The sequence below is a fragment of the Metopolophium dirhodum genome, chromosome 3, assembly GCF_019925205.1.
Source record: "Metopolophium dirhodum isolate CAU chromosome 3, ASM1992520v1, whole genome shotgun sequence".
NCBI lineage: Eukaryota > Metazoa > Arthropoda > Insecta > Hemiptera > Aphididae > Metopolophium > Metopolophium dirhodum.
The window spans coordinates 3,861,198-3,882,830 of NC_083562.1; the positions used below are offsets into that span (position 1 = coordinate 3,861,198).

General features: G+C 34.1%; 1 protein-coding gene across 1 annotated transcript in view; it reads left to right on the forward strand.

Moving 5' to 3' along the window:
- Positions 1-21,633, forward strand: part of LOC132941209 (alpha-mannosidase 2) — a 188,592-nt gene that overhangs the window by 155,504 nt on the left and 11,455 nt on the right. The window contains exon 4 of the mRNA XM_061009151.1: positions 15,227-15,360. Within this exon, the coding sequence (XP_060865134.1) occupies positions 15,227-15,360 (134 nt within the window). The remainder of the gene's footprint in view (positions 1-15,226; positions 15,361-21,633) is intronic.

The window sequence follows — 21,633 nt, forward strand, 5'->3', positions numbered from 1 at the left end:
TTTGTCACCGCCGTTTCAATACCACCAGCTCACATACCGGACACGCGCACTGTGTTAATAAAATACATAGGTATATGGTCGGTTTAAGCCCAATATCAGTTATATACCTATATATATATAGTGCCTGCCTACCTACGCGTACCAGCTCATTCTAATATTCTACTACGACAGCACTCACAAGCGCAAAAAATTAATTTAAAAACGCTTCTGATTAATGCGTCGCCGGCTGGCGCGTTGAAAAAATTGAATGAAATTACGGCGATTGGCGATCACGTTCAATCCGTCGCGTAGTTTTATATTAATAATAATAATAATAAATACGCACCGAGATCGGCGAGAACGAAAATAAAACGAACAAATAAAAAAGTACCTTATGTACCGTAGCGTACTTATGGGGCGCTTTGAGGGCATACCCTCCCTTAAAATTTTAATAAAATTGTTTTAAAGTTATGCATGTGACGTATAAGTATCAATATCACATAAAACACAAATATATTATATCAATATCACAGCTATATTATACAACAAAATAGTTTAAAACACAAATATTGAAATAAAATAGGTATACACATTACACAGTGATAACCTTACTACCTAACCTACCTAACGTATACGATTACATATTATCTCGTAAAACCACAAAGCTTTCGAAAATATATTTTACTTTTTTTAATAACAGCATATATTTTTAATTTCATATCAATATATCATTCTAATATTGAGCGGTAGTGGACTTAAATTAACTATAATCGTTCGATATTCAATTTTGATACATACCTATATACATACCCATTATTTAAATTATCAGAAAAATATTCTACTTCGGAATATGAAATTATGCTGCCGTCGTTCAAAAAAAAAACATTTTTTTTAAAAAATAAATAATAAAAATGGTTTTTTTTTTTTAAATTTCGTTTTTAATTACCTATATTAAATTATGTAAAAAAAAATATTTTCAAAAATATACGTCGTGTTAAATACTTTATTACTACAGTTAAAAAGAATCATCAAGTATATATTATATAATCTGTACATGTAAAAGTTATATACGAACGGTCATTTAGCCGTGTGTTTAACCCCCCACCCCCCCCCCCCACAATCAAAAAAATAAAAAATATATTCCTACTGCTGTATATCCTGTACCTATATATATATACACCTCGCGGATCAAAGCACGGCGCGCGCATTTCTCCGTCAGAGCAGTTGTTTTCGTATAATATTCAGCCTACCTTCGCGACCTTTCCTGCAGAATCCGTTTCGTTATAGCTATATTATAATACATATTGCATTATTGCGCCTAAGAGCAAAATATCCACTCGTATACGCATACGTACACCTACTTGTCCGGTGTACGCCCAGTACATGTTACATAGTGACCATATATATTATAATCACCTCGCGGCTTACAGGTACACACACCGAAAACCTATGGTTCTGCGGCTCGTATAATATATCCGCGAAACGTTATCGGATGACTTTTAAAACGACGACGTGTATACAAGCACGTCGCATACGTTATTATTTATAAGCCGAGTGTATTATACATTATATATTATATATATATATATATACAATGTCTATACAGGGTAATCGTATTATGCACGCCCGTCCCGTTCTTGGACGCGTTTGGATGAACTTTTTATCGGAACCGTGGTTTAAGGAATTTTCAAGCTGCGGTGCATCAGTTAAAACGACGGGTGTTCGTTTCAAATTGTGCAGGTTTTCACGGGCGCCACACCCAAAGATCTTATATTGTCGTCGCAAATGCTATAGGATTTTTACACGTCCTGTGCAGGCGATACTGACTTTTTTCAAACTACAATAGTACAATGGCGGTATCTACCTTTTTTTTTTTTACGAATCTGTTGAACTGTATACAGTCAATTTGTTATTGAAAATGTCTATGCGACTGTAATATGGACCGGAATCGAAATTCCACAACAAATAGTTGCTGAGACGAGTATTATTTCACTTTACGGACTACCTACCCAATTGGATATAAATATATTATAGTATTGTTTTAGGTTTAGACATTTAGAACCTGCAATATGGTTGAACGTATACAAATATTGAAATATAAAACATAAAATAAACGTTCATCGCAGTAATACTTAGGTAATAGTATTATTTATTTTTATCGAAAACTAGGTAGGTACTCGTTGAATATTCGATTTCGTACATAATATTTTTAAATAAAATCCTGCTCCGCTTAACGTAGTTTTGCATATTATAGAAACAGGACGCGACTTTGGGAGTACCACTTTGAGTAAACAAAGTTACCCATTAGAGTCACTATACATCCTCATGCGTTCCATAAAAATGTCAAACGTTACAATAAATGTAAGCACTTATAAAACGAAACGAGCCCGCTCAAAAAATCACCCTGTACATAGTTTAATACACGATTTATTCATCGCTATTGTACGGAGACTGCAGCATCGAGTGCCTGCGTACAATAATATTACACGCATGGTACCTATACGCGATGTATATCAGCTATAAACGCATTTTTGTCCGTTCGATGAAACATATACATATAAAATATACTGTGTATACGACGTTATAATATATAATATATTTATAATATATTATTATATATTGTACGCAAGTTTATATATTATCATGTTATGCGATATGTATAGTATATTTTATATCATAAAAAATTATAATCCGACAAAACTCGCGCGGCTGTACTGTATATAATAATATATACCCTAACCCAGCCCGAGTCGCTTTCAAATTCATAAACTTGTTATAATTTTTCGTACACCGCATATAAGTAACACGTGCATATTATAGTTTCCTCGTAAATATACAGCTGTTATGTGCGGTCTGCGTATAGGTATAATGTTCAAGCCGAATATATATGATACCGCGCGGTCAACGTATATAATAGGTGTTGTATAGGTGTACCTGTTTGAACGGCTACGACGAAAGCGTATAAAATATAATAGGTAATAATAAACTATACACACTATCTATGTCCTATTGTGTATCGTCCTCTGCGACGTGCCGTGTACGAAATGGAAAAAGTTTGGCTGTTTTTAAAATTAAATACCGCGTACAACACACAGCGCATCATCCGCGCGCTATATTATCATCGCCGCGCACACAATAGGTGTAAAAATTTCATCAGATTGCGGAACACAATAGCTGCAGGTACCTTCCTACTTATCTGTATAACTTCGGCCAGTTCCCCCCCCCCCCCCGCACAGCCGTATACGCTTAATCCTAAATGTTAGAAGCGGGCACGCCGCCGCGCGTTATAGTTTTAATATAATATATACGGAAAAAAAAAACATTAACATTTAGCATCACAATAAAATAAGAAATAAAAACCGTAGAGTTCCGTTCGTTGCGTGAAATATATAATAATATGTAACGCGCGTACCTCGTATTATAGTATTATATACCTGCAGCGGCGTCTATATATAGTCCGCGTATTGCATTTCGAATAGAAGAAAAAAAAAACGCTCGAAACTTATGTAGGTATTATTTATACGACCGAACTGCGCGGCGTATAGTGCATTCTCATATATTATAATTTAGGTGCAGGTAAATGTGTTTGTAAATTTTTTTTTCCCTGTCGGCGGGTGTATCGGCGGCGGCGGTGGGTGCTTTGTGTATAATTCACGCAGATTACATGCAAATGTGTGTTTCGCGCGATGTCCCGATTACCGCGGTGCGCGCCGAATCTAGTTTGAATATTTTTACATATTATTTGAAGATGCAAAACATATTATTATTTATTATCGCCGGGGACGGATAGTGCGCGTCGGCCGTCCGGTGCGTATTATTTATGTGTTCGCGAGCGCGACGGCAGTGGGACTGACGCCAAAAAAAAATAAATGCAAAAAATGCAAAAAATAGAGAAGATAATGGGTAAAAATCAATGGGCAAAAACTATATGATATATACAAGGTGTAACAGAAAGACTTGACGAAAAAAAAAAAATGATGCTTTAAGAACGAAAATATATGTTAAAATTATATGATTAGTAAATAATTTAAGAAATATATTCGTTTCAGCGAAAAAAAATATTTTGAAAAAAGTTATTACGTTCCAAATTCATTTAATCAAAAAAATAAACTATTAGACTTTGATAAATATTTTTACTATCAAAATTGTTCTTATAATCAGATTCACAAGTTGGCAATTTGAATATACCCAAAAAAATTTAAATCGTGTTCAAACATTAAAATATTTTTTTATATAATATTTGTGTGGTGGCGCAAGTTTTTTTAAATTATATTATTTTTTTTTGTATATTACTATATAAAAAAAAAATTTTAATATTGATTAGAACAAAAGTTATTTCAAAAGTAAGTTCTATCTGTTACACCCTGTATACGCAGCGCTCACATATTATATACCACGGTGACGGGCATATGTTGTCTTAATGGGTTGAATAAAAATCGAGAGACCTTTATATTACGCAGCGTACGCCGAGGTAGGGTTCTAGGATTCTGACACCCCCCCCCTCTTCCCTAAAATGTCTTCCTTTTACAAAAAAATCTTATTTGCTACCATTAAAATACTCAGAGTCGATCAGAGATAATGGTCATTTTTGATAGATATAAAATAAATTGTTAAATATGACAAAGACGTCGATCGCAGTTTCAGTTTTTTGCTGATTTAGAACATTGCAAAACGTCGTATGATGGTGTATCATCGCGGTCCATCGATTATATTACCACGTTTATGTTACGACCCGAAGAGGATCTATAGCAGATGACCAGGTGTCCAGGTTAAACACTCGAGTGTTCTAATTGTATACTAAATTTGAGACTAACCATAATTTGTTATAACCAACTATATATAATAACGGTTTAGAAAAAAATAACGTAAATTATTTACTAACGTATAAAACCCTGACCGAACTAAAATCCTGCGTACGCTACTGTATTACTCCCATATAATAATAATAATAATTGTATTGTACAGTCAATATTGTGCGTGTGCAGACACTCCGTCGCCGTTCACCACACCCTAGACCCGGCGGCCCTGCTATCTCGACTCGACTCGGCCAATAATAGTAATTTATAGCGGCGCAAAGACGAGGAATAATGGCTCGACCGCGTGGATATCGTCCGCGGATTCGTTGTGCGAACCGAATAATATTGTAATAGTTGCGAGCACGCGACGACGGCCCGAAAAACATAATTTCCCGCAGAGCAAACGAGGAAATAAGCCGAAACGTTTAACGACATAATAATTATACGAGAACACCAGTTACGCCGCGAGAGGAAAAAAACTCATTAACTTTGGTGTGGTGCTGCGGGAAAAGAAAATCGTACATTTTATGTTTTCCCGGATAAGGTTAACGCGCCAGATATGGCCCACCGCAGCGGGGCGGGGCGTATATATATTGTTATATAGTGGGCTTTTAATGTCTTCATTAGAAGGCCTGAATAATTCAACAATACAAATATTATGTTCGGTGGTGTGTGTGTGTGTGTGTGTGTGTGTGTGTGCGCGAGTACGATGTACCGCCGTTTTGTATTTTCTCGCTTTATTTATAATATTTTTTTTTTCTCTTCCGCGACTATAATATTTTGACGGAGAAAAAATAAGCGAATTTCTTTTTCGTGATATTCGCTGTACATATATACCCCCGTCGGGGCGTATTATATATAAATGAGATTTTGTTTTTTCCCCCGCCGCCGCCCGTTACGTTTCTATAATGAACACTTTGTATGCACCGCGGCTTATTGAAATGTATTGCGAAAAAATTGTCAGCATAAATTTCCGACTCGCCCTGTCTATAAATACAATAGCGTCATAATATCACGATCCGAACCGGCGTGTATATACATATTATAATATCGTATACAATAAAGGCGCGCGTTTCCGTCCCGGCCAATAAGTCGCCGCCGCGTCGGCCCCGATCGCGACATGGCGTGTGTAATATTGAAGTGGTGGTGTGCTGTTGCAGTTTCGTTTCACCGGAAGAGATAAAAGCGGCGAAAGGCGAAACAACATAAAAACAGACGAAAACGCTTTTCTTCGTATCCCGCAGTCCCCATACAATATACACTTGCCAATTATATATTATGTACACGCAATAACAGAACGCCCGGAAATTACAACTGCAGTTTCGCGTACAACCCTTATACTATTTGCACGAATTTTCGGTTTGTCATTCGCTTTCGCGGAACACATTTTAATCTAACACGTCATAATATATACACTGTGCACATTGTGACGTATATTTACTCGGCCAGTCTGTCGTAGGTCAAGACTCCAGGCTATAAACACTCGAACTTTGATGAGTATTTCTAGTTTCGGACTTTTTTTTAGGACTGTTTAACAAACAGTATAGGTACATAATATGAATGTTAAAATATCACTTCATAATACCTTATAATTATACCTCATAATATTATACCTTCATAATATTATGGTCCTATTCTGAAATAGTAAAATATATAATCTAAATTGATATTATCACTATATACTATATATTACTATATATTATAATATTATATTATGTGAACCCATAAAGTATAAACCAGCACATATAGGTATGTGGATTACATTTTTATCTTATATTCAATAAATTATAATTTGAAAAAATGTTATCTAGTATCAAAACTGTAAAAAAAAATTAGCGACATCAAGTGTTGTTGCTTCCAATGGCCATAGATTCCGCGGATCGTCTATAAAAAATAAATAAAACATTTATGTCTGCAGACATGTATTTTGTTATGAGTATTAAGAGTTGCTTGGATCAAAATCGTATAAATCACCTTAATGTTATCGTAATATTGACTCATATATAGACAGAGCAGCATAGTCATGGGGTGTAGAATCTGTGGCATCACTTCCATAAAACAACAAAATATTTTCATTGTCTTATATTTTACACCCTTCCTTTAATATTTTTTTTTAATTACTTAACAAAATAACTAAAATAGTTTTATTCTCGTTTGGTTATCCAGTATTATTAACATTTTTAATTAAAATTCCCATAAAAAAATCATGTCTACGTACCTATTGCTGTAAGGAGTATTTCAGACGAAGAACATTGTATAACATAAGAACATTACATCACCCGGCTTTTGAACCGAAAGCAAAATTGTTGAACCCTAGTATTTATTTATAATAGCCGAATTTAGTGATTTTTAATTTGTTGCGATTTGAATATAATTGCACCAAATTACGTTTATATTACGTAATATATATTTTAAGTATAGTTGTCAAAATAAATGTAAAAAAAAGGTCAACAACAAGATGTAAAACATATCCACTGGATAAAAATATTGGTACCGATCAGGTTTAATTCCAGTGTCTTAGGTATATTATTCGGTGTTTCCGAATTGCGGACAAAGTGACAAAAACCATGTGAGTTGCGGATGAAATCTAAAAAGGTAACATACGAATTGCGGACACAAATATAAGATAAGAAATTTCCTATTATTATTTTTGATATAGCGATCGTGGACGTTGGGAAATTACTGTTTAATATTAACGATTAAGATTGTGCCGGTACATTTGAAACCACTGCATATGTTTAATCAGTTTATCATTTTTTAAATAATTCAACAACATTTTAAAAATAACGATTGCTCTTTTGCAAGACACAAATATTTTTAACCCCACCAACCAATTTTTTTGGTAGCTTGTCCTAAGTCCTGAAAAAGTGGTGAAGGGAAATATTTGTGTCCACACTAACGTGGTTTTTATTAAAAAAAGCTCTGTACGCAATTAGTATTATGACAACGAAACTCGTGTCCGCAATTGTTATGTTATAATTCCTGACCTAAATAATTCGTCCGCAACTAGTATGTGTCCATATTATTATGGCCCTGCAGTGGCCAGTGATATTTGCTGCACGCGAATGGCCGTTCATCTATGTACACAAAACATACATCCAGTGATGTAGTCCTAAAAAAGTCTATGGGTACCTTAATCATTGTAAAAAATAACGTTGGGAGTAAAGCCTTTCCAGCGTACCACGATTTTCGTAAAGGGTACACGCACAAATATAAAATTAGGTGGTGGGTACACTACACCTGCACTGCGTACATCGGCTGTATGTGAGTCTTGTGCGCTGCACATATTGTGTAACATAATAATATTATAATAATACAAGCATATACAATAAAATAACGATTACCGGCATGGGGGGGGGGGGGGGGTGCATTATATTTTAATTATTTTGTACATAAGTATTTTAAGACATATAATATAAGATTATACTCGCGATGGGTATTTTGTTTTTTATGTGTATATATACAGCTCTCCATTATTCGCTATAATAAATTATCATATTTACTGTACACTTAGCATATTATACGTATATGACGTATGTATATAATATGTGAGACCGTCTATATATATATATATTATATACACTAAATACCAAATATTAACATTGACATTTCCACAGCGGTGGTGGCAACGACGGCGCTCTCTATGCGGAGGTGATAAACGCGTACGCGAACGTGTGTGCATATATTATAATATGATATTGTTATATATTTTTTTATTCGTTTTTTTTTTATCGGTTACTGGAAATCGCGTCGTTTTCGACTAATGGCCAGCCGCCGCCGCCTCGTATCATTTATGACGTATTTACCCGTGTAACACCACAACCGCACCTGCTGCAGCAGCTCGACGTTTGCGTAAGATATTATATCTTTTTTTTTTACTTCTCCACCCGGCGTGGCGTCCTGCAGGCGTATCGCCGCGTACTATACACAGGTGCCCTTGCACAGTGTTAGTGGAGAAACGCTTCACTCCGAAACGCCGTGGTGCTTAGATATTTCTGAGAAATCGCCCTCTGCAGACCGCCGTGAGATAGGTATACTTTACAATCGATATTCGCGGTGGCATACCTCCTAGGTATACGAAGAAACGTTGAGTGCTGCACTGGAGTTCCGTTTAATTCGATCGGTTATATCACTTTGAAGCCGGTCGTTTCGTAGACATTTTTTTTTCAACACGCGTCGCATTCGACGGCGGGTCCAGGGAGGGGGGGGGGGCGCAGCCCTTCCACCCACCCTCGAGATCGATGCGTTCTGGATCCGCGCCTACACATCGGGTTTGCATTGTTGCGAGGTTTGGTATTCTTGGGTTTAAAAAAATTGTACCAATCGTCATATTATTATAATGTGATATTATTTCCTGTGCAACATCAATCATAAAACTATACAGTTATAGTAGATGTGTGCCACGTGTGCGAATCGTGGCGTGTTATTCAAAATATGAATTATTATAGATCGTATAAAATCAATGTTGTCAAATATTATTATTATTATTATTACCCATATTGTATTAATATATTATATCGAACTCTGCTATCGACTGTGGCTGCATTCTACAAACTACGAATTATATACGATTGCTCGCAGGTCGATTTTTGTTTCACTCGTAACAACTTACGAACAATAATAATAAAACAAGTCGGTCGAGGGGAAAAAAATTTACATTTTTATAACGCCGCAGCGTTTATAACTTACTATTATAACGCGTACATACGATAAATAAATCGTATCTACGTTTCTTTTTTTTTTTTTTATGTGACAAAAAAAATATATAAACGCGCATGTACAATATAATATATAATATAATAATAATATATAATAAGTAGTGTAAAACGCGAATGTGGAACTAATAATAATACGTTTTAGAGACACTGCACGTCATATATTATATTATATTATATGAATTAAATACGATCGTTTTTACGCGCGACCATAAAAAGTAACAGGTCTATTAATATGCCGGCCAATTATTCCGAAGAATTATTCACAATATTTGTGTAAAGAATATATTATTATACGGCGGCGGGTCGAAACGCGAAATAATATTATAACGGACTCGCGGGCTGTCGAGGAATGACAAATGCGTAAACGAGCGAGCGTTTATCCGGACCGGATTTTTCGTGCGTTGCATATCATTATTATTATATGATCGTAAAAATAGTATCAATAAACATGATAATAATAATAATAATAACATTATGATGTATTATGTATATTATCGTGTTTTACCCGGAGAGGAAGAATATAACATTATATTATTGTGACGAAATTGCTTTCCGGCCGCGCAGGTGTATGTGCGAAATATTGTTATTATTTCGCATTATTGCATCATATTATAGTATACAGTCGCGTATAATATTATATTATATTGTCCGATTGTTTTTTGATTTCTGTATTGTTGATTTGTGTTTCTACAGCAATAAACAAGGCGTTACGAAAATCGGTTAGAAAAAAAAATTGTATACCCTGTCCAAAAACATATATCTATGATAATATTGTATTATCTGTATATGTAGGTACAAAAAAACCACTGTGGACATTATCACGTTTAATGTCGAATATATATGACAAAATCTCAAAGTATTGAGGTTTTTTTTTTTTTACTCGATTAGGTGCCCGACTTAACCATTGCTCGGTAGAAGACGGTCAAACGTCCCGCAAAATTGGATACATTATTTTATACTGTAACTTATACATATTATGTTTTCGACAGATTTGTTTTTACTATTTTACTCTTAGACTTGTACAGTTGTACACTTACTATATATACCTACTTTAACATTTTTATTACATACACGTCATGTCGGTACGAGCCAGAATGTCATAAAAAACTAATTGATTTTTTAAGATGGCTTCCGAATAAACTTATAGGTTATTTATGCACATAAATAACCGAAGTGAATGATAAGTCCCTATACATTTGCATTATTTTCTTCTGGTTAGATTTAGCTGACTGGTATAAAGGTAGAAACAGAACGAAGACTATATTATATAACATATATACACCTATTATATATACTATAAAATGTTTCCTTTATATTTCTAAAGTATATAATTTAATTATTCGTGAATAGTTTCACTGTAATATTTCATAATTTTATAGCAGGTGCCTACTTCATATTTTATATTTTATGAATATTTCAAATGCTATATTATATATATATGGACCTACAATATAAAATATGTAATAATATTATTGCGTTTAGTCGCTTTTTCAGATCGTTTTGCCCACTGGCGTTGGAGTATATAATATTATATACACGACGATGATACGATTATTTAATATAATAATATGATAATAAATGATTCGCATTTTTTAAGCGCGTTTAAATGTATATAACCATTGATTATAAATATACTATGGTACATATGATGTACCTATATATAATATAAAGATGCCTGTAATATTATATTATTGTATGTATTTATGTCTCGCGCGTTTCTTATACCGTCGTGTTTAGCCGGTTATTAATACAGATTTAAGAATAATCCGTCAGGTCAACGTGATTAATATTACTCCCAAGTCCCAGGCATTATTGAATCGACTACCGCGTCGTGGATATCGGCATTGATATTATTATTGTAATTACGTTGTTTGTACCGGTCCGGCTGCCGCTTCACATGTGTGTGTGTATATATATATATATATATCACAGAGCTGCACGTGAGTACGGTGTACAAATATATAATATGAATATATGTAAATATAAAACGTTTCGATTTAAAAAAAAAAAATTAAATATATCGCATTTGACACGACTCTAAGCCACTGCTGCTGCTCTGAGAGTTGAGACGCGCGCACATCAAATGTCTCGTATATCGGTGTGTGTGTGTGTGTGTGTGTAATCGAATCGGTTATATTATATTATTATTATACACGCGAGGCATAAATTATGATTAAAGTACCTACCTATATGCGCACGGCGGCGCGTAATACGCGTATTATTATTTTACGTAGTAGCAATACCTACATGAATATTTTCGATTAGAATTTAAATCTCGGAACGCGCACACATCGATACGATAGTGATAAAATATTATAAAAATTGTGATTTTACATTGTGGGACCGTGACGTCGTGTACCTATACAAACCGGCTAATATGTAATATGTAATAATCGACTTTGTTGCGTTTGGTCGTGTCGGCTCGACGTACCTCTTCGCCAAACGCGCGGTCAATATTAGGACGTATATACATAGTCTGATAATTATTAAATATTAATGATCCGTTTGGTCCCGGGTGTACAGTATACATATTATATAATGTTATGGACACGGTATCGACGAGACGCGTGTTCTACGCTCACGATAAATAATAATTCGTAATTGTCGTTTTAACCTAACGCGGCGGCGATGGCAATAAAAGTATAATTTTTCATAACGCTCAGCCGTCGAGAGCAGCTGTGCATTGATTCGCCGCCGCTCACCACAAGTGTCCGCGATATATACGAGAGGGCTTAAATTTTATATGATCGAGGACGAGCGATTTTTCAGACATTAATATTATATTCGGCTACACTGATAATAATATAATGTTTAAGTCGGTTTGTTGGTCGCGACTACGGTGGTCCTGCTGCAGCCGTTCGCCGCCGTATACATATAGACCAATTTATTACGTTTTGTGCACCGCTATCGATAATGTCGAAATGGAGGTGACGTTAAAATATATTATCGTATAATTATGTCAGATCGCAAACGCGCTTTGCAGAGTTCAAAATATATACGTGAGTTCGCCGGAAAAATTTGGCGTACGCGAATTTGTACAGCGCTGACGGAAAGCAGAATTTTCGTCTCGTCGTTTTCAACAGTTAAAAATTATTACTCGCGGTTATAAGTTCACCTTTTCAAAAGCGCTTCAACGCGTTTGGCTAACGCGAACGCTATGTATATTTAGGTCTATAAATTATATGACATTTCAGGAAATCTTCTGTGAAAATACCTAAATGTTTAACGATCATGATGACATTTCATCAACAATGTGTATAGGCACATAATGAGGTGATAGATATTAAAAATTAATCATTTTAATTTGCCATTTATAAAACAACCACAACAGAAATGCACATATTTTGAGCAAGTATAACGGCTGCGTGCCTATAAGTATATCGAAATATCGTAAGTATGAAAATAGATTTTGAAAAATTGTACCAAAAAAATACAAGTATCGCCGAATATAGTATAATGCTGCTGCGTGTATCGGAAGACAATTACAATGATACAATAAATTATCACAATGAAATAATTATTGTGTGTTGAGCTATTGTGGCGGCTTCATATTCGCATCGGGTTATTAGGCACTTAAATTATTTGGAGATAAATCGTCGTAATATAATAATATGGGTATAGTCGTTAATATTCTACAATATACTTACGCGAGTGTCAGAATCGCCGAGGAAGAAGTTTTCGAAGATTTTCTCTTTCTGAGCGAACGTTTTAAAACATAACGTTAGGGGTGTATAGTAATTAAAAACATTGCGAAAAAACTACTGCGGGCGTTTTGCACGAATAAATCTCTTGTCGGAGGGGAAAAAAAATAACCGCACACCGAATAGAAACTAACTTTTCGAGCAGACGACATATATATATATATATATATTATAGGCATAGAGGTCATCCTATAAATACACTATTGTTCCCACGAGTACAATTGCGGATTAGCTTTTTTTCTCTCGCTAACTTATCTCTCGTGCCTAACATGGGCTTTGATAATGTATTGGTCGAAGAATTCTGCAAAGGTCATTATGCTCGAAGTAAAAACTATCTCATCGATAATATTATATACCTATTCCGACCGATTTATTACTTAAAATTCTCACCGAAAATCGGAACTTATTATGCGTGAATTACAATAATGTATATTATACATACCTAGTATATACTCGAAGAAATTGATTGCTGCTATTTTTTTGATTTATGATTATTTTTTTCAATCGTTTTCTGTAAAATTACAACTTGATCTGTTTACCGTTTGTGTTACGTGAACAATAAATCGTTTTTTTTATCCAAATGGTAACTTTTATTTATTTTTATTGTAACACAAGTTGCATAATATGTTCCATGTCCGCGTAGTGTAACATAACAAAAATGATGTACAACACATCAATACGCCATGACCATAATATTATATATACCATAAATAGTGTACACGCACTATACATATAGGTACCCATAATCTGACACGAATATTATTTAATTGGAAACATTCATTAGAGTTTGACACTAATAAAATATATTATTGATAGGACGATGCTGTAGTACATAAAAAAAAAACTCGAAATGAAAAAACCATTTTACGAGCTTAATATTGTCTCCTAAATCAATTTTGACACGTCGTTTAATATTTTTTTTAACATAAAACACAGTTTGAAATTTTTATAGTGGTACGCGCGGTTATTAATTAAATCAAATTGTATGAATGTTCTGGTACAATTTTTTCAAAAGGTCAAGCCAATCCTTGTATGTACACATTTTTGTAAATTATAATTTAACTAGGTACAATATGTTTTTAAATATAGCCGAATAATGGAATAAATTTAAAACTGTATACGTGATCATTTTGAAGGAATCACAGTTGTATTTCAAAAATCGAAATGCTAGTATGTATTTGATATTAATATGAAAAAACAAAAATGTGTATATTAACTGATATACTGCTGAATTGATAAAATCAAAATGCAAATATTATAGAGGAAGGGTGCAAAATCCTCGCTTCTCGTATATTATGCACGGTTTCAGCGATTAATAAATCTGAAAAAGAACGTTTTTCAGCCTAAAGAGGAGTAAATAATCACTAAAAGAATTCGTCTCATACACTATATATGGTGGATAAAGTAAACTGATATCATCATGTGATAATAAAAGACATTTTTTAACGGAATACACTATTTTTTACACTGATTTTTGTATTTTTTTATGAAAAAATATTGTACCTATAACACATACAAAGTCAATTTGGAGTTAAAACCTCATAAAAAAAACTTAAATGTAGTGTATAAAATACTTCAAACAATATCGAAAAAGTTTTTTTAAATACAAAAATCAGCACTTGTATATAGATCACTCTGTATAGCGTATACAAACAGAAGTTTTGAGCGTTAATTGTATCACACTCGTGACACTTTTTGAAAAATAGTTTCAATTTATAATTCCGTAAGTACCGCGTGATCGTGTCTAAATATTTTTTTTTTTTTTAAAACCTGTTTTGCTGACAAACATTTAATTTGTAAATATATTGAATATACGCATAGCAGGTGATGTTGTGAAAAAAACTTTAATGTTTTCTTCAAACTTTAAATCGCGAGCCCGTGCGCTTTCGATAAGTTTTCGATCATACTAATCTGTATAGTTTTTACGAGAAAAAATATATACATACATATTATTATAAAACAACATATAAAACAACTTCCTCTTTAAACGACGCAAGGTACGTTATTTTATTGTTTTAATGTATTTTTTCAGCGCACATCCGACGAAAAAGAAAGTGGTCCAGCGGTTATTGGCGGAAGGACGTTTGGAGATCACCACCGGAGGATGGGTGATGACTGACGAGGCTACAACTCACATCTACGCCATGTTGGACCAATTGATCGAAGGTAATGTAATATTATATAATATAGCGAAGTCGCATTAACAGTGCAAACGCGTACAACGAGGTGTTATGTATGTACATATATTATTATTAAACAGTCTGCAACCATGCAACAACAACTATAGATACATATAGATAGGTACACTAGGTACACTTCATCGCTGTTATAGTTATTTACTTGTTATATATTATTGTGCGCGATATTGGTCGACATCTCGACCGAACATTTTCCACTTTGATTTGATCCTATTCCATATTGTATTAAGTTCGTCAATACCGGGAAAAGCATTTCCCTCCTCTATATACGTGCGCAGTATACTCGTGTTATATCAACTTATAATAATAATTGCATTGAAATCTAATTTCCAATGATTTTCTTCCGTTTTTATAGCATTTCGTAACTCTATATTTAAACTGTATATAATATATAATATACAAAGATTCAATTTTCCTGTCTTCTCAAACCGTCGCTTCGATCATTTTCCAACAATTGTTATTTATTTTTCAAGGATATTAGAAATGTCCGTGTTCTAATATTATATATATAGGTACAGGGTGTAACCGTGTAACAGATAGAACTGACTTTTGGAATAACTTTCGTTCTAATCAATATTTAATTTTTGTTGATGTATATCATTTATAGTCACTTGCGCTACACATATATTATACAAAAAATTGTTAAACACTATTTAAAACATATTATTTAACACTGAAAATAAAAAATTTTAAATTTGATTTAAATTTTTTTGGGTATATTCAAATTGCCAATTTGTGAATCTAATTATAAGAACAGTTTTGATACTAAAAATATTAATCTAAGTCTAATAGCGAATTTTTTTAAATATCAATATTTTTTTGATTAAATGAATTTTGGAACGTAATAACTTTTTTAAAATATTTTTTTTTGGGAATTTGCTGACATGAGTATATTTCTTAAATTATTTACTTATCATATAATTTTAACAATGTTTGTCACACCTTTAAGAAGCAACATTTTTTTTTTCGTCAAGTCTTTCTGTTACACCTTGTATATACTTCTTATATAGTGACACTTTTTACCAGCCATAAATCCATCTAACTTCACTATATAATATAATTTCGAGACGTTCTTCTCATTTTAGTTTTAAAATAATTTACATGATATATACAAAATAATTAATTGTTTTAAACTCATACAACTCGGTCAAATTGCGGACTGCATTAATAAGATTTCAAAAAAAAAAAAAAAACATTAGCAGATCGACCAACCATTTTTTTTTACATTTAGTTTTCACAACAATTTATTCTCGCTTTCACACAACCTTCATTACACTTATTTCAGTTTATTTATTTCGTACAATTTTAAATGTGCGCCCCTGCAAGACTTTGAGCTCGGAGCTGATTGCCCCCCCCCCCCCTCTAATCAAATATTATTATTGGTCACGATCCCGACGCGGCAGTTACACACCGCCTCCTCGGCACTCGTTTCCCGACTTAAATGCACAAAAGCACAACGGATTTATTACCATCTCCTCGAGTACGCTTTTAATAACTCAAATAATTTCCAGCTTTCCGTCTTCTCGTCGTCGTCGTAGTCGCCGTCGTTCCACTCGAACCTCTGTTCCGCAGCTACATAGCGTAGGTAGGGCGTACTCCGTTCATTTTTTTTTTATTTCCATTATTATTATTACTATTACTAACTGTTGTACTGCTATAATACCCTCTTTAAGCGTGCGTACACGTTTTTTTTTTTTTTTTTTACTTTTTTTTTCGAACGGCAGAGCTCTAACACAGACGACGGCAACGGCACTTTGTTAGACTTCTCCGCGGAACCCGCTCAAAGTGCAATCACTTCGCGTACATTATTTTAATGGGAAATAATCTGCTACCGCGTTTTGTTTTTTTATTTTCGTCGTTATATAATAAAGGAGGGTGGAGGTGAAAAATTAGAGATTCTTATATTTGTACAAGTTTCATATAATCGTTGTATATTATGTATAATATAATATACATATATACAGTAAAAAATCGTTTATCATTAGAACGCCGCTTATTTCGACGAGCGCTCGGGATATTATGGCTTAGGGGTAGTTTAGATTTAATATTCGATTTCACCACACTTCGCTGGAAGATGGAACATTAGCGTCGATCAATTACACCGCCGTGGATTAATAATCCTATATACGTAATGTATACTTGTTTAATATGCGTGAAAAAAATATATCTTTATAAAATTATATTGTCACGCCATTTATATAATATCAACACGAAAACGAGTGACGATGGTCGTTCCTCTGAATCGAAAGCCAATTATATACAAGAGACGCGTGCACCGGTGGATTATAATGAATTTTATACTATATAAAATTTCGATCAGACTTCGTCATATACCCGCGTGGTACAGTAATGGTTGCATATGTGGTGATAAAAAATAATTGTAACAAAGACACGATATTATAATTATGCGAATAATATAATATTATAATAACGCATTTATATACGTGTTCAGGTCTGGGGCCATCGACTCGACACACACATAATATATATATATATATATAACCATATGAGTCATACGAGCAGGCGGTGGTATAAGCGCCATAAACATATTACCTACACGACAACCCGCCGCCGCAACCTGTCCGCCTGCATCGACGACGACGCGAAATCATAAGACCGTGAATTTTATGGTTGATGGATGACTACGGTGTATACAACGTGTTTACACGCATATCGTTATTATTACACAATATTCAGTACGTCGTAATAATATCAGACTCGCGCGTTTTTACCCCCTCCCCACGGCACCGTTCGACCCTGCAGTGTGTTCACGAAATCTTCGTGTCGAGACCGATCGCGAATACACCTCCCCCGCGTACCTACATAATACGACGTTTATCTCGCGAACCTACCTACATATAATATATACGCACAATATTATATAATATAATATAATATAATATTATTATTATTATTATTACTATTCCGCCGCCGCCGAGATTCTGCAGCAGCTCTCGTCGCCGCCACCGCACTCTCGCAGGGGGTTGTTTGCATAACCCGGCCGGGTAGATTACGATGGCGCGGCGATCCCTCTCTGACGTGCCAAATATTATATTATATCGAACGCCGTACATTATATTATTATTATTATTATTATGCCACAGTATTGTTCTTCGCCATGCACAGGCGGGCTTTTTGCGCGTATATAATATTTTCGCGTGTGGCGTATATTATATTATATGGGCGTAACAGTATATTATATATACTTACAGCCCGGAGAGTTATTATACTTATTACATTTCGGCTTTCGCGGTGTGCGTTTGGCGAGAATTCGTATGCTACATTATTATTATTTTTATTATAATATTACAAAACGCGCGGCCGTCCTTATATTAAAATAATACGTGCGTGTGTGTCCCCCCCCCCCACCCATCCAAAGAAAATCTCGACAATTTCTATCCAAATATTTTGTACGTCGTTTGTATGAATTTGTTTGACGGTTCTTAGAATTTTTGTACGACACCAGTATTCGAGCAATATCGGGAATATGTCTCCAGCCCCTCCTGATATAAATAATTAAGTATTCATATATTTTGTACTGCAAGATTCAAGAACTCAATTTGTATGAATTCGTATGACCATTTTTGGAATTTGTATGCAATCTCTCTCTCCCCCCCCCCCCCCGAGTTGTAATCAAAAAACTAAGGTGTCCCTCGCCCCGCTTGTTCGGAATTTTTTACTTTTTCCTACGCGAAACAATTAAACGCTATTTGTATGAATTTGTATAATAATAATAATAATAATAATAATGATAATACAATATACCTAAAATATCAGGCGATACCCGTGTTCGACTACCTGCTTCGATTTAAAACGATCATCGTCGAACTCGTACGACTGGCAAGTTTTCTCGGGTTATCACGTGTCAACACCTTTTAAATTTGGCGTTCGGCGTGAAGATTAGTTTCTAGTATTTTCCAAACAAAATATTTAGATCTCGTGAATATAATAGCAGATAGGTACTTTGGATACTTTCAGCTATTTTGCACGGTTCAGAAGTTTGATCTAAAATTGACTATAGTGTCAACTATAAACTATAAGTATAATTTTACTTTTGCTCATAGATATATGTACAACAACTAAATAGATGTCTTTATACTTCAGTTGTGACCAATGTTGAAGTTGGCCACCATTCATAAAGCAAGAAATGTTTACATTTATTGATATATATATATATATATATAAACTTTAAAAGTTTAAACTTATATAATATACATATAAACTGTGATAATATTATTTTGCAAACGTTGCCTGCTCTGTAAATGGCGGCCGACTTCAATGATAATAGGGGAAGGACTGAAGGAGACGGCTATCTAGTTGTTGTATATTATATCTACGCTTTTGCTATAATAATATTATTTGTGTTAAACTTAGTTCTGAGAATTGCAATTGATATATTAAAATATAATATTTATTAATATATTAGAGGCAGTAACATGATGTATTGTTTTAATTTGATTGATACTCCCTGCAATGCTAATTTGTAAAAATAATTAAACTATTGTAAGATGTAGATAGTTAAATTTTAAATTTTAAACTTCAACAAAAAAAAAACAATTACGAAATTGATGACAAAATAAACAGTTCTGATACAGTAAAATGATAACTAATAAAAACGTGATAAATCAACATGGATGAACATAATAATTTTATTATTCAACAATAACACAATATTAATGTCATATAAATCCCTCAATACGAAGAGGCACGGGCCCATTATTGTGCTCTATTGCAGGACTCGCTTAGAAACGATAAATCACCTAGGCAATAACATATTATAGAATAATACATAAGATATTATATAAACACGCGAGTGAACTTTATCGATACGACAATGAAATAATAATATTGAACCACATAATAATGTACAACTCGTATTGTAATGTATAAGTTTGTCTATATATAGGTATCTGGTATAATATGTTTTAAATAAATACAATAATATTATGTACGCGCACGAATTAATCAATGTTTAATCTAAAGTCTCAATCCTGCAGCGTATTATTTATTCGTTATTTTTCTCTCTCTCTCTCTCTCTCTCAATCTCTCAATCTCCCTCTGTCGGAAGTCGGAGGTTTGCGCATTATATTTACCGCGGTGACGGAGACGGTTTTATATTGTGTTTACTACTACAACAGACTGTCGTCGTGCACGGTCGTTTCACACAACTCGGTCCACGAGTTGTGCGCGGCGAGTGATTTCTCTAGAGGACGACACCGCCGCGGAATAATTTCTTTTCTCGGCCATACGCGTGGTGTATAGTTATACGACAATACTATACATAATATTATTATTATTATTATTATTATTATGTAGCGATTCCGTTAACGTCTCTCCGGTCGTGATTCTCCGGATGAGTAAAAAAAAAAATAAAAAAAATATTAGTATGTAGTTCGATGTACGATTTGTCAGCTGCTGCTCGGAGGATTATTATTTATTCATATATTTTGGACGCGGTCCCATTGCGTGTGTATGGAGACGGTGCATTATAGATAAAGAGAGAGTTATGACTTTGTGGCGTATATAAGATAATCGGTTCGAGTAATCGAGTACAATAATAATAATAATAATATGATGGATCGCCGCTATTGCGGCCTGTTCAACAAAAAATATACGTACACCTCGTGCGCGTCTATATATAGAAACCCAAAAAATTATTCCACGGTAGACTCTTTATTGCGATCATCCCGCGAGTAAATCATCTCTACCCGAGACCGGACGAACGTAACACAATTTTATATCAGCTCATATAACGCTATGCGATAATATACACTGAATAAATATCGTACGATATTATAATATGATAATATTATTATTATACAATGCTGCTCCGAATAAAACGTTGATTTTACCGGAGAAAAATCATCCCGTATAAATCCTCCTCGGCGATAATAATATAATAGCAATGGTTTAACCTGCATATATGTATATTATTATACCACGGTACGGGTTACGGTGGTGATATTATCATGCGCCTACGCACTATACGCGTGCAACAGCAATAATACTGCAGTACCTAGGTGTGCATGATTAAACGTGATGGCGCCCGGGACATAATTTTCAAATTCAGAATTATTTTACCCACCCACCCACATGATGAGAGTCATTATAGTGTCACTTCACTCGCATGCTACAAGCTCACGGGGCAAAGGGGCTCGAAACAAGGAAGGGTTATTAAAGTGTCGGAAATACTCTGTATATAATATATATACGTTCTTTCATCTTATAAAAATATTTATTT